This window comes from Phasianus colchicus, chromosome 3 (assembly GCF_987193195.1).
Source record: "Phasianus colchicus chromosome 3, bPhaCol1.hap1.1, whole genome shotgun sequence".
Taxonomy (NCBI): Eukaryota; Metazoa; Chordata; class Aves; order Galliformes; family Phasianidae; genus Phasianus; species Phasianus colchicus.
Genome location: NC_143438.1, coordinates 23,500,141 through 23,513,403, shown reverse-complemented (window position 1 = coordinate 23,513,403; position 13,263 = coordinate 23,500,141). Strand labels below are relative to the sequence as shown.

At 34.2% G+C, this 13,263-nt stretch overlaps 1 protein-coding gene across 1 annotated transcript in view; it reads right to left on the bottom strand.

Annotated features, from left to right (window-relative positions):
• The window catches only part of DNAH5 (dynein axonemal heavy chain 5), a 110,336-nt gene that overhangs the window by 83,707 nt on the left and 13,366 nt on the right, over nt 1-13,263 (bottom strand). Inside the window, exons 10-19 of the mRNA XM_031589455.2 lie at nt 12,804-12,926; nt 10,882-11,097; nt 9,267-9,374; nt 8,525-8,610; nt 7,455-7,776; nt 4,754-4,960; nt 3,460-3,631; nt 2,047-2,192; nt 794-953; nt 29-271 (exon numbers count right to left, since the gene is read on the bottom strand). Coding sequence (XP_031445315.2) covers nt 29-271; nt 794-953; nt 2,047-2,192; nt 3,460-3,631; nt 4,754-4,960; nt 7,455-7,776; nt 8,525-8,610; nt 9,267-9,374; nt 10,882-11,097; nt 12,804-12,926 — 1,783 coding nt within the window. The remainder of the gene's footprint in view (nt 1-28; nt 272-793; nt 954-2,046; nt 2,193-3,459; nt 3,632-4,753; nt 4,961-7,454; nt 7,777-8,524; nt 8,611-9,266; nt 9,375-10,881; nt 11,098-12,803; nt 12,927-13,263) is intronic.

The following is a 13,263-nucleotide window of genomic DNA, read 5'->3' as shown; positions in this document are numbered from 1 at the left end:
AGCAGGCAAAGTACTGCAATATGGCTACCTGGGAGGCTGATCATGGAAGATGCATGGATACGCTTCCGTATGTTCTCCAGAGTATTTCGAGTGAGTTTCAGAAGGGCATCAATATTACAACCATTGAAGTAAGAAAGTAGTTCATTGGCTTCTTCCTCTAATACTTCTATATCTTTTCTTTTCTTTTTTGCTGAAGGAGGGAGTACAGCCCACATCTCAATGGAATTGTTGGAGGAAGTCAGGCTTTTTGATCTTCTTTCCTCCTCTGTTGCTAAAACATCATAAATCTAGTAAGTCAAATCTATGTAGGAGAATTGAAGACACAATAAAGTAACACTTCCATAGGTGCGTGAAACATAGGTAAGTCTTACAGAAGTGCAAATAATACTCATTTGTCATCTGTACCTATATGTGCTGGTCCTTTTATTTCTAACTACCTTCTCTACTCAGTTCAAACTGGAGTAACAATCTTTCTTGTTTTCTCTAGGAAGTCCAGCACTTAATCAAGGCCTGTAAGTAGCTGTTTCCAATTTATCAATATATGAACATGCAAGTTAGACTGACAACAATGACCTATTTTGCAGATGACAGATGACTGTTAGATGATCCATCGTTAGATGATCCATCAAGCAGAAGTCTTTAGACATCAGATATTGATGGATACTTCAGCCAGCTGAGCTACAGCATCCTCTTCCCCACCCCCTACCCCCTCCCCCCCCCCCCCCCCACACACACATTCCCAACAATATTGATCACACAGAAGAATAAGCACAGAGGAACAGTACAATCTTACCTGCATTTTTTCCCCTTATTTCACCAGTGGGAACAACTGACTTCTCATCTTTTTTGACCTGTACCTCTGTGTCTAGTAACATGTTAATCAGCTCATTAGCCGCTTCCTCCACCAGTGAGCTTTTAAAATGTAAAGTCTGGGAACCTTTCATACAGAGCTCCTATTTATCAAATCAAAACAAACATATACTCTTATGGTTCCTGGTTTTTATTTCTACTTCACGATCATAGCACCCTTTATTAGCACAAATTTGAAGGCTTCACATTTGTGAAAAAACACAATCAATGTAAAACGTTATTTTAAAATCTGTTTGTTCTAACTTTTATTTCCTATTTCTACTTAGTTTTTGATTCTTTGTTGTCCCAAATAAGACATCATAAATGTATTTCAAAATTGCTGTGACTTGTTTCCTAAATCACACAACTAATCCAGAGTTATATTATGAATTAATGTTTACAATACATAACTGTGTTAAAGGGCTCTCAAAAGCAAGTACTACTTAATTTTCTTATTTTTCAAGGTAGACATGGAAGACATTAGCCTTTCATATGATCATTTCTATTATACAATACTTGGCTGTGCCATAGGGAGTATTAGCCAACTGTATTTTCCTTTTACACTCAGATAGGAGATAAAATCCATCCAAAGTTGAATTTATGATTGGAATAAGCACAAAAATTATTAACTGTATGAAGAAAAAAAGTGAGATTTAACAAAATTCATAAATATTTTTTTTGATGGTGTAAATGAAGTGGCGTTTCCCAGAATACTTTCACCCTGGTACTTCTGAGCATATTTTGCATATACAAATTCAAGCAGCTTGAGATTTTGAAAGATGTTCAGTACACAATCATTTCCATAGTATTTACTCTCCCAGGAAACCAAGTGCACTTATTATGGAGCTATTCTCAAGCATCAGACTGGCAATTCTGTTATGTAAAGGCACTAACAAGCAAAAATGACCAAAAAAATACATTGCAGAGGAAAAGAGCTTGAGTGGTATCAAAGCATAAAAGAAATATCATGCAGAAGTTGGCTTGACATTTAATAAAGTGAGGAAAGAATGCTTCAGCTCAGAATTCATAGCATTTTGTATTTTTGTTCCTATTTAATGTTCCAGTGAAGAAAAACAAATGGAGATGCCCTTTCTCCATTTTCCCACCAATGCTGCAATTATTATATCTCATTTAAAAAAGGAAAATATGTTAGTTTGAAATATTAAATACTTCTTTATAAAAATCTTATCTAATAACCTTAGTCTTCTGGAGAAATTCCTCACAGCTCAATGGTTCATCTTCTGGCAATTTACAGAGCGGCACGCTACTCATTTCTTGAAGGACAGCATCAATACGAAATTCAATCAAGTCATTCACTCTATCAAGCAATAACTCCAGTTCAGCTTTTGAGGCAAAGAGAAGGTTCAAAACAAGCTTAAAAGTTTGAAATAACAGTTTTGTAGAGCCCTGATTAAATTCATACTCAAACAAGATAACATATTCAATTTTACATCTTATCCAGTTTATTTCAAACACCTAAACTTATATGGCAAGGTTCACCAGTGGACTCATTACTAGTGTTCTGCACAATATATGCTCATCTAATATATTCTGTACATATCCTAAAAGACAGTAGGCAAAATAGCATACAAATACATAAGATTAACTTGAAATATATGCATTTCAAACACAAATGGAAAAAATAAAGATATCAAAACTCAACTGAGGCGTTCCAGGAATACTACTCCTATAGCGTGAATTAGTTACCACTCAGAGAACCCAATAGCAACAGAAATTTTTGATAAATAAAATGGCTATCCTTCAAAAAATGTTAGAAACCAAATAATAGCTAAAGGACACCAATAACTAGAATTTTCAGTTTTATAGCAATTCACTTTCAATGCTGAAATTGAAATAGCAGCAAGGTGCCTCTTCCAGACTCAAACGACTTGTGTTATTCAAAATTAAATTGAGTATAATGTCAGGCTAGCATCTGAAATGCATTTTAATTTGCCATTTCAACTAAAGAAAACTTCCACTATGACTTACATCATTTTAAAAAACAGAATCTATGTTGATATAATAATAGAGATTAAGCAAAAGGAATTTAGCAGCTTCAGAAACAATACATATAAGTGCAATCTTACTAACAGAATAAAAGCTCATCTGTTTTCTAAAGCATGCACATCTTTTGGGGCAACAGCATCAGTGTTAAAGAGACTGACTTAAAAAAAAATAGAAAAAGAAAATGTAATAGGAAAAGCTATTGAGCAGTAACAGTGCCAACTCAGTGAAGATATTATTTCTTGAGAATTTTTATTGTAGAAATACAAGGATAGACTACGAAAAGTCTGAAACCTTGATACTGTTAAAAGAAGAGGTATCTTTCTTTGATGTAAGAATACACGGGAATTTCTGCATACTACTTTATGCTTGGTTAAACCCTACTGTCATCTCATTCACATTAGTAAAAAATTTCAAAAAGATGTCAGAAAACAAAATAAAAAAATAAAGATTTTTTTTAGAAGCAGAGGTTACATGAAGTAAAGGGGACAGGTGAATATTCTAATTTCAGTTAAGCAAAAATCATATAAATGGCAGTAGGCTTAAAAATGAAATTTTATTTGTACAGAAACAAGCAGAAATTGCTGAAAGAGGCAAGTGACTTACCTAGCTTGCTAAAAATTGTATCAATATATTTCTCAATATTCAATGATGTCCAGGTCAGTAACGTCAGACCTGGCTGGATAGCATCATCTATATTTGCTAACCAAGGGATCATCAATCGTTCAACAGGGTGTTGTATTTTTAGTTTAATTCTTTTATACTCTGCTAGCATCATCTGAAACAAACAGAGGTTTAAAGCATTTTAATACACACTGTTCTAAACCTCTTCAAATACATATGTTCATCATGACTTAAGACATAAAATTATTCCACAGCACTGAAATTAGTGAGAAATAATAAAATTGTTCGGATTTTTTCCATTATTTTTGGCAAAAGTTCAAGGTTTGCTGCTTTTTACAATAGTGGAATTACTAATTCACAGGGAAATTCACCTTTTCTGATATAAAAAAAAGGATTTTTTTGTAAAAAAAACTTAGTCCCTAAATGGACGTTCTCAGAGAAAAAAAATCCCAAGAAAAAAATGATCCAAGTTAACTTTTCAGTAGTTTTATTAGAGCCGTCTTAAAAGAGCTTCAATATGGTGTTTAGTTTTAAATGCCTCTTTAGCCCACTGATCTATTTTCACATTTTGGAAGAAAATACCCTTCTAATAGCTGTATGATGTAACATGACACTTTTATCTCACTTCAGAATCAAGTAGCCCTTTGAAACTGTATTTTTCCAGACATGCTTTATCTTTGAATCTTTGTCTTCACTCATCTAGAACTTTGTTCACAGGGAGACAAAATGACGCAAAAGAATTACAAAATGAGAGAAGAAGCAGCTTTAGCTGCTCTATTTTAATCTCCTCTACAGACATCTATGTCTAACACTGATGGAGGAACTATGTTGTTACATGATGTCTGCCAGATCTTTTGAACTTTTTAAAAGCTTTTTAAAAAGCTTTTTAAAAATACCATCTGCTAACTATCCTCTTAAAACAAAGTGTATTGTTTGAGTTGGAGTCAACAATAGTTGACTCCGTTGTTGGATGAGAGATAAACTGATTACCACTTAGAAAGCTAGCAATGGAGTGAGGCATATTGCAAGTTCCTTTCCCTCCCCATCTTCACCTCTTTCCCAAATTCTGCAGTACTTTCCTAAACCTGTGCAATTTTGAAGCAACTTCACAAAGCCTGGCAATTCATTTTAAAGTGTCTTAAGAAAGAAAAGAAAAAAAAACCAATTTGTCAATATTGTCTTAATATTGATCTTCATTTTTAACTCCCTCATGTGTGTAGAGCCAAGTCATTTCAACATATGCTATACATATATAAAACAACAAAAATGAACACACCTGCAAATTGTGGACAATATTCTTATACCAGTCTCTCTTCTGTTGAATAGCACTTGCAAATGGTGGGATATCAAGGCACATGTGAGCCATGCAATCTGTTTCTCTAATTAAAGTTAATATTTGAGGGTCAAAATTCACAAATAATTCTCCTGTTTCTGGAGATTTTACCAAGAGAGATGCCTGAAGTCTTGTTCTAGTTAATTCAATCTGCAGGAAACAAAGTCATCACTCCTGATAAGACAAGCCAGTACAACAAAACACTTTGATTTGGAGGTAAATATCAATTTGGTACAAAGAGATAATAAAATCAGGTATTACTGAAAATCAAGATTGATATGGTGAATCAAAAATAAAACTTTGTTGATGCAACCTGTATGCACTCAAAAACCTAACAATAAAATGAACTGTTCATCATCAGACATTTTTTCTGTTGGGTTCCTGGATATCCTAAGTCCCATTCCACACGCAAACATTAGATTCAAAACCATAGAGATTTGGACTTCAATTCTCCAAAGTCTCACTTTCATAAAACTTAATGCAATTTTGAAAGCTGCGTACCTCCTTGATGAATTGAACTTAGACTTGGATAATTTCTTTCGACTTCTTTTATAACTGATTCCTGGTTTCTCCTTTAGCTTCTTTTCCATTATTTAATAGTTACATCACACTGCAACCTTAACAGCTCTATAATCCCTAATTATATCAAACTTTCTGGGCAATTTGTGACAAAAAAAAAAAAGATTAAAATTCACATTTGTCATAATTCTCTTATTCTTAAAAGGGAAACCTGGTCACACTATAGATTTAGCTGTTTCATTTGAATACAATATCATTTGTTCTCCAGGTAACTAGAGGGGAGAAAATTCTTATGATCACTCATGGAAAATTCGGCTGACGTCAGTCATGTCTTCCTGCTATTCCTGTTTTCAAGTTGTCCTTTTGCTGACATAACTTCATCATTCACTTCTCAAACGTCATGCATCACTTCACTTTTAGTTGGAGATTGTTTTTAAGTAACAGTTTCAGAACCCATTGTTTTTTTCCATGCACTTCATCCTTCTCTAAGTAATTCCCTGAAACTTTGCATTCTCTTTTCATGTCTAAAATACAGTTGATAATACTGCTTGCTTCAACAGTTTCATGTGTTACAATGAAATTTTACACAACAATTTTTAAGTTAACATCAAATGCTGTAAACAAAATTGTCACGTTCTACCCACTGACAGCCAGTTACTCTGTACAACTGCCTTAAACAGCAACTGACTTTTTTCTCAAAATGTTCGCCACCAGATCTTACTCAATTCTTCTCTGGGCTTTGGAAACTCATTAATCTTACTTTCACTTTCTTCCTCTCCCATTTACGTTTATGTGGGGTTTTTTTAGGCAGTTCTCATTACTAAGATGTTACACACTGTTAACAAAAAATCAGGGGTATGTTAAATGCAAGAATCTTACACTGTCATAGTGCTGTAGTAAATTTCACACCTTCTATTAGTTTAATATGTCCAAGTAGAATTATGTATAGTATGAAAATGAGTCTTTAAAACTTACGCAGTTAAAAGAAGAGGATAAACAAAGTAGTTGGTATTTAGGCACATACAGACAAAAGGTTAAAAATTAAAAAAAGAAAAAGAAAAAGCCACCAAACCTAACTATTTCCACTGAATAGAAGGATAAAAATTAGTATGCCACAGCCCTATTTCGGTTGCATTTGTATTCTACATATGACACTTGCCCATCTCCCATTTTACTTTTGTTCAGGAGCGGAGCATGAGCTCCACCTTGTGCTCTCTGATATTTATGTCTACAGCAGTCTGCGCTTTGATGCCTCAAGAAGAGACTACTGAGTAGGCAGGCACTATTTCATGAGAAAGCCCCATGCATTGGTGTTAGATTGGACAAGGGACAGCAGAAGCTTCTGATCTCGTCTAAGACTAGTTTTGAGAAAACTGATATTTATCAGCCTCAGAGTTCTTCATATTTTACAAAAGATGGAGTTGAGCTCCAAGAACAAGAAGTAGCTGCATTGATAACTGAGCCAAAAACTTTAAGAGAGTTTTTGGGAGATTTTGACTCCTTTCTTTTGAGATTTAAGAGTCTGAGGCCAATTCTTCTACAATGTGATCTTTGCCAAGGCAACAGAGAAACTGCAGGAGGAAAACATGCATATAGGACTTGCCGAAATTTCAAAGCTAGAAAATAGTGTCTGAAGAAGCCACCTGCTAATACAAAGGCAGTCAGAGGTTCTTCATACAAAAACCAAGAAATCAAATTGGTCAAATGAGATTTAGAAGTTAAGGTAAACCATGTTTTCTGAAGACTATTATACCACAGTGTTCTACTTTAACAGATGTTTGATAGGAAGCAAATTGGTACAAAACACATTTACATACTTAATATCTTATTAATTCTATGAGATGCTCTATTAGTTGAGACTGGATGCTTTTTATACACATGCCCACACTGAGGGCACATGTGGATTACCACTTTAAAACGTAAGAATTATATTTTTCAGGCCAGCTCAGCATATTTGATTATTAACCAGAGATTTCTTCGAACTGCTGCTACCCAGTGTTTCAGTGATGCCTAGCACAATTAGAATCCAGTCTGGTCTGCAAATCTAGATTGTACTGATCTACCATCAACAAAAACCTTGCATATTTTTAAAAAGAAATATTCTAATCAAGATCAACTATTTTACCTGCTGAAGCCATCCCCTGTGATAGATCACCTCAAACTCCATAAGAACTCTTGCTACTTTGTTGTAGTTGTGGATTATGCGCTTGCCATCCGGCGTTTGCAGAACAGCTGGCTGCTGCTGGAAAGAATCCATGGGCTGTTGGATCCTATGGAATAGGTGGCGTGCCCACAAGATCTTACCAGCTATTGGAGGCAGATTACGAGCCAGTGGAGGATCCTGCTTCTGCTTAGTGTAGAGTTTGCAGACTGCTTCTATGTCATCTCCATAGTTTTGAAGGATTTTCTGATACATTTCATTAATGCCAAGATTAGGGATTTGTAATCTGATTAGAAAATTAATAATTAGAAAAATCATTGAAAAATTCAGAAATTCTTCTAATGTGTTGTTGGAACTTTTTCCCAGACACCTTTGCATTCATTTGAAAATAACTACTTTAGTAGCAGATTTTCCACTAAAGCTTGAACAAATACTGTCACAACCTGATTCCAAGCAACCAAGATTTAGGCCAGATGATAGAAGTTCCCAAGTAAGCCTACACATTTTCCATTTTGTCACTGTTTTCAAACACTGAACTAAAATTATGTGCAAACTGTAACCAATCTGCCACTAGCTGTCTATTCTACTAAGCAGAATATTGTAAAAAAAAAAAAAAAAAAAAAAAATTGGTGCAAGAAAAATTGAGGCTGCTTTGAAATAATCTGAATTTATCAAGACAACTTTTAACATTTCCTAATATAAGCATGCTAACAGATTAGTTTTCTTTTTGAACAATGAAACTAAAGTAAATATGCTAACATAACAAAGTTTTCCCATACATATGATAGTTTTGAAATATGAAGTCCATTCATATTTTACATTTCCTGATACATAAAAATATGTATTTTTTAAATTAATCTACATAACTGTGCAGACATCCCTTACCAGAGCTGAGCAGTTGATGGAGTGGAGATAGAATTGATTTTGCTTTGTATTTAAGGAGATACCTGTTCTATTTCCTGCTTTCTCATAATTTTCAAAGCATCATTTCCATTTTCTGGCAGAATTCCAACAAACTAAATAGGACATAGTACCTTTCAAATTTCTTCAACATACACAGTGCTCTTTCAGTGTTCAGAATATTTTCAAAGGTGTTGTCCATAAAAGTCTTTAACTGATCCTGAAGGAGAGCAAACAATTCTATTGTAGACATAAGGTATGTACCTCAAATATGCAGGGTGTTATTTTACATGATTTATAATGTATTATAATAGAACAAAGTTTATGTAAAAGTTACTCAGTGATTATCAATTTTCACTCTTTCCCATCCATTTCAAACAAAATACAGTCAACTTTCAAGGCATTTCCTTCTGCTGTTCCCTCCGTAGCTATGCAACCAGAAAAGGCTTTTGAACCATCAAAGGTTTCACCATACTGGGACCCTAAAAGAATGCTGGCTTAACTCTTTGGCAGACAAAGCCAGTATAGTGTTTAATTTAAATTTGCACTTAAACCCCTACACATTCCTTCACACTTTGCAATATCAGAACAAAGGGAAAGTTAATCGTCTAAGCCATTTGTACTGTATGTTTCCATTCAACCAACTAAATAAAGCATTTTTATGTCAGTCTTCCCACTATTATATTCAAATAGAATAACAAGAAATCCTTGCCTATTCCATGGTTTAAATGCTAGAAAATAGATGGCATTCAAGTTATTTCTCAATTTCAGAATAGAAATCTTGAGATTTCCATAATTTTTCTGTGGTAACTCAATGGTACTATTTTTTCAGCAATTATTAGTAAATTCAATTCTTCTTTGATTAATAAAACCTACGTGTAGGTCACATATCTCTTTGCAAAACTCTTCATAGTCTCGGTCAAAATCAGCCTTCCGTTGATCCAAGAAATTGTAATCCTTTTTCTTCATGATGTCAACAATACTCTAAATAGTTTTACAGAAAAACAGAATTATCATCATAAAATCGTCCCAAGAAACACATCAAAATATTTAGCACAATGAATTGTGCATACTTACATTTTAACTTAGTCATTAGTTATCTTTATTTAATGAGCAACATAAGCAAAACACATAAATGACATATTTGCAGGAAACAATCTAGTGCAATGGCCACATGAATTTCAGGTTTTTTATTTACTTTTGCTTTAAGTCCATTAGAATTGGCAGAATATTCAGACTTCCTTTCCGTAAAAGGCATTTGTTACCCATCGCTTCCCATTAAACATTTTCTCATGCAGGGGGTCATTAGCTTTATTTAAAAATTAACATAGTTTATTTTCATAATAGTATTTTCCATGTCCCTAGCTCATTTAATAGAAAAACAGACTATTTAAAAATCACAGTAAGGTGCAGCATGCTAATAGCCCATGTCTTATCATTCCTTCCTTTATACAGCTGCTGCCCGCTCTAATGAAAGTACATCTTAATCAGCATCTCCCATGAGCTGTACACACATTTAAAGATTTCTGATGATGAATCACTGTTCAGGTTGCTAGTAGTTTACTAGCAACTATAAAGTTCAACACATGTTCAGCACAGCAGACTTCTACCATTTTACCTTAAGCCAACTGAGCTTCAATTTTATTACTTTGCTGTAAAGAAATATCCCAGGAAAGAAGTAAAAAAAAAAAAAAAGAAAAAAGTAATAAGACAAGTAACTTACAAAAGAAAAAGTCTAAACTTGCATAATTTTCCAGAGCAAACAAGCTACATCATTTCTTCCCCACCCTCACCCTAAGAATCTGTAACTTAACGCATTGTTTCTTCCATGAAAAACAAAGCTATTGGTAGTACTCTAGATGAGTAGAATTCTACATAAATTTAATAATTTACTTTGCTGAAATAAAGCTATTTCTTTAATGAGATGGAGTAAATCTGAGAATCCAAGTTGTTTTTCTTTCTCTTTGCTAAGAATGACTTATTTCGAGAAATCAAAAATTGTTTGCAGATATGCACCATTGAAACTGGACTGGGATGTGATTTCACTTCAAGCTGTAAGGAAAATCTGACTGCAGCAGCAGCCTCCAGAGCAACAGAACTGGCTTCTATGGCAGGCAATGACCAGGTGCCCCATGAGCAATGGGCCAGAGATGGAGTAGTCATAGTACACTTTCATAGCCAACAAAACACTGTTAAAGAGAAAAATGTTGCACATCTCACTTTTTTGCCTGACCATAACACAAAACTAGGGCACCAACTACTCTTTTTATAAATTCCTCCTGTTTCACTGATTTTTCAATCAACTTTGATTTTAACAGATCCTTCACAGGGCCATCTGCCCTTTTTTATATCCCAGTGATCACACATTACAATATTAACTATTTACTAGTAATTCTAGCACTGCTTGCAGAATTATTTTCTCTTGATAAATGCTGATTTTCATAACTATTTGTCATTTCAATTTCAAGACAGACTGACACAATATCCATACCTCATATTTGGTGATCATTTCTTCCAAACCTTCTATCTTAGACTCTTGTAGAACTGAGTAGGTTTTCATAGTATTGAAAACATCTATTATCTTTACCAGACGTCGACTAAAGGTTTCAAATTTTCCAAAGATATACACCTCACTAAAATTAAACTGTCTTTCAGCTGAATTTTGCTCCAGAGTCTTCTTCATGTTATGAAAGCAATTTTGATACTCCTAAAAATGAAGAAGTTCAAAGAAGAATTTCAAGCATGTAAAAAACAACACTGCTATCAGGTAGAATAAAATTTATGCAGACAGGTATGATCCCCTTTAATTCAATAGTAAGTAGAATTTTTATCAATAAACAATCATTGCAACAGCACTATTTTGGCATCACTCATTTCATCAAATGAATAAACTGCATAGATGTATTTGTGCACTCCATCTTTACTCAGTGTGACATTTTCTTTCCTTCCTTTTAAAACAGGACATGGGTCTACTGACCATCTAACATGACAATCCAGATTTCAGTTTTCAGAGACTGAAAATGATGATTGTGTATTCAGCACTTTCACTCAGTAATTGTATTTCCATAAATCCCTTCTGAAGCTAAAATGCTCTTCCACTGCAACTTAAATGTTCCATTCTGCTTCGTTAGCTGAGCACAAACTTAACTCCAAACTTGTTAAAATTAAATTATTCTCAAATTAAATAGGCAACAAACTTGCTGGAAATGGTTCTTTCAAGAGTAGTACTTACAATACAAGCTCCATTATTTTCTATCAAATATACATATCAATAATCATAACTGGTAGGTATTAATACAAAGGACTCAGATTTTTACTGATTTTATGAAAGCTTTTGGACTTGGTAATTATCAAAACCTAATCCCTCAACATATTTTAATGCTGAAGATGAAAAATCTGTTACATCTTTATAGAAATATACACATCTACAGTTTGTTCTGATGGTAAGAAGTCATAAATTTACATTAATTTTTGCAATAACTATGAAAGACCTGTTGCTTCAGAAAGGTGTCAGGATAAAATTCTGTACTTGTAAATGCATATTATTATCAAGAACTGAAAAAGTAATAACAGAGAAAATCTATTGTGAGCCTTCTGATACCTATAGGGAGGTTATCAAAAAGACAAAGCTAGTCTCTTTACAGTAGAGTACAGACAGTGCCATGAGACAGTGCACAAACTAAACAGAAAAGGTGTTCTGACTGGTTGATAAGGACAAAATCCTTGACTCAAAGGAGAGTCAAGCAGTGGAAGATGTTGCCCAGAAAGGCTATGCAAAGTCCAGCCTTGGAGAATTTCAAAGGCAGGACTGAAGAAAGTCCTAGACAACCATATTTGAACTCACACTTGCGTCTGCCTTGGCTTGGAGTAAGAGATCAGATTAGAAAACTGCTGAGGACCCTTTCAACCTGAATTATCTAAATTCTAAAGGATAAAAAAAAAAAAATCCCCAAATGATCATGGAATTGTTTTTAAAAAAATATAGCCTATATTCCCAATAATTTTAGGCAATGCAAGCAGCCAAATTTTTCTGTTTGTTACATCATCCTTTCTAAAGATACAGCTTGTCCACTTGTCTTCAGAATACATTTAGCTCAGTGAGGCTCTCTATTTCTATCACACATATGAGAATAAGCTTTCTAGAGAAACTCAAATATAAAAAACAAGTAGACATCATTTAAGAAGCATAGTTAAGTTAGCTTAAGTATGGAAATCACATTTCCAGAAAATTATCAGATACTGGACTGAATTTTCCATTAGCTCTAACAAAAACAATCCAGTGTCAAAGGATGTTTTTCAGTTTCTTCATTTTCCTTCATGATAAAATTCCTTCCTTGTATAAAATTAACAGTTTTGCTAATCATGCTCACTTAAATCTCAGTTTATATTCTGTTTTTCTCCTGCCCTACCTACCTGTTTAAGCCGAATGGCCGCATGTAGTTTTTCCATAACTCTGTCTGCAGGTTGATTCCAGATGGTGGCAGTATCATTGTTAGTGATATAAGATTTACATGCTGTGATCATCTGAGTGGTGACCTAAAAGCAGTTTCAACCTTGTGAAAAATTACTTCAAGACAAGCACTTCTTACCCTTCTTTCAGTCTCATTCCATACCTCTTACTCCACTGGCCTAAGACCTGCAAATTAGCAATGCCAAACACCAGCAACACAGACCACATACCTTCCTTGCAGTATAGCAAGGAAGCCTGTAGATTACTACGCTTCCACAGCGTCATTGGTTAGCTACATTCATCCTAAACACATTGTTACAACCTTAAAATGGCAATGAGAGTAAAACTTTCTAAGATTTTGACACTTCTGAAACAAAAGGTAAACCAAGGGCCCATGGGACCATGAAAATAAAAGAACAAGTT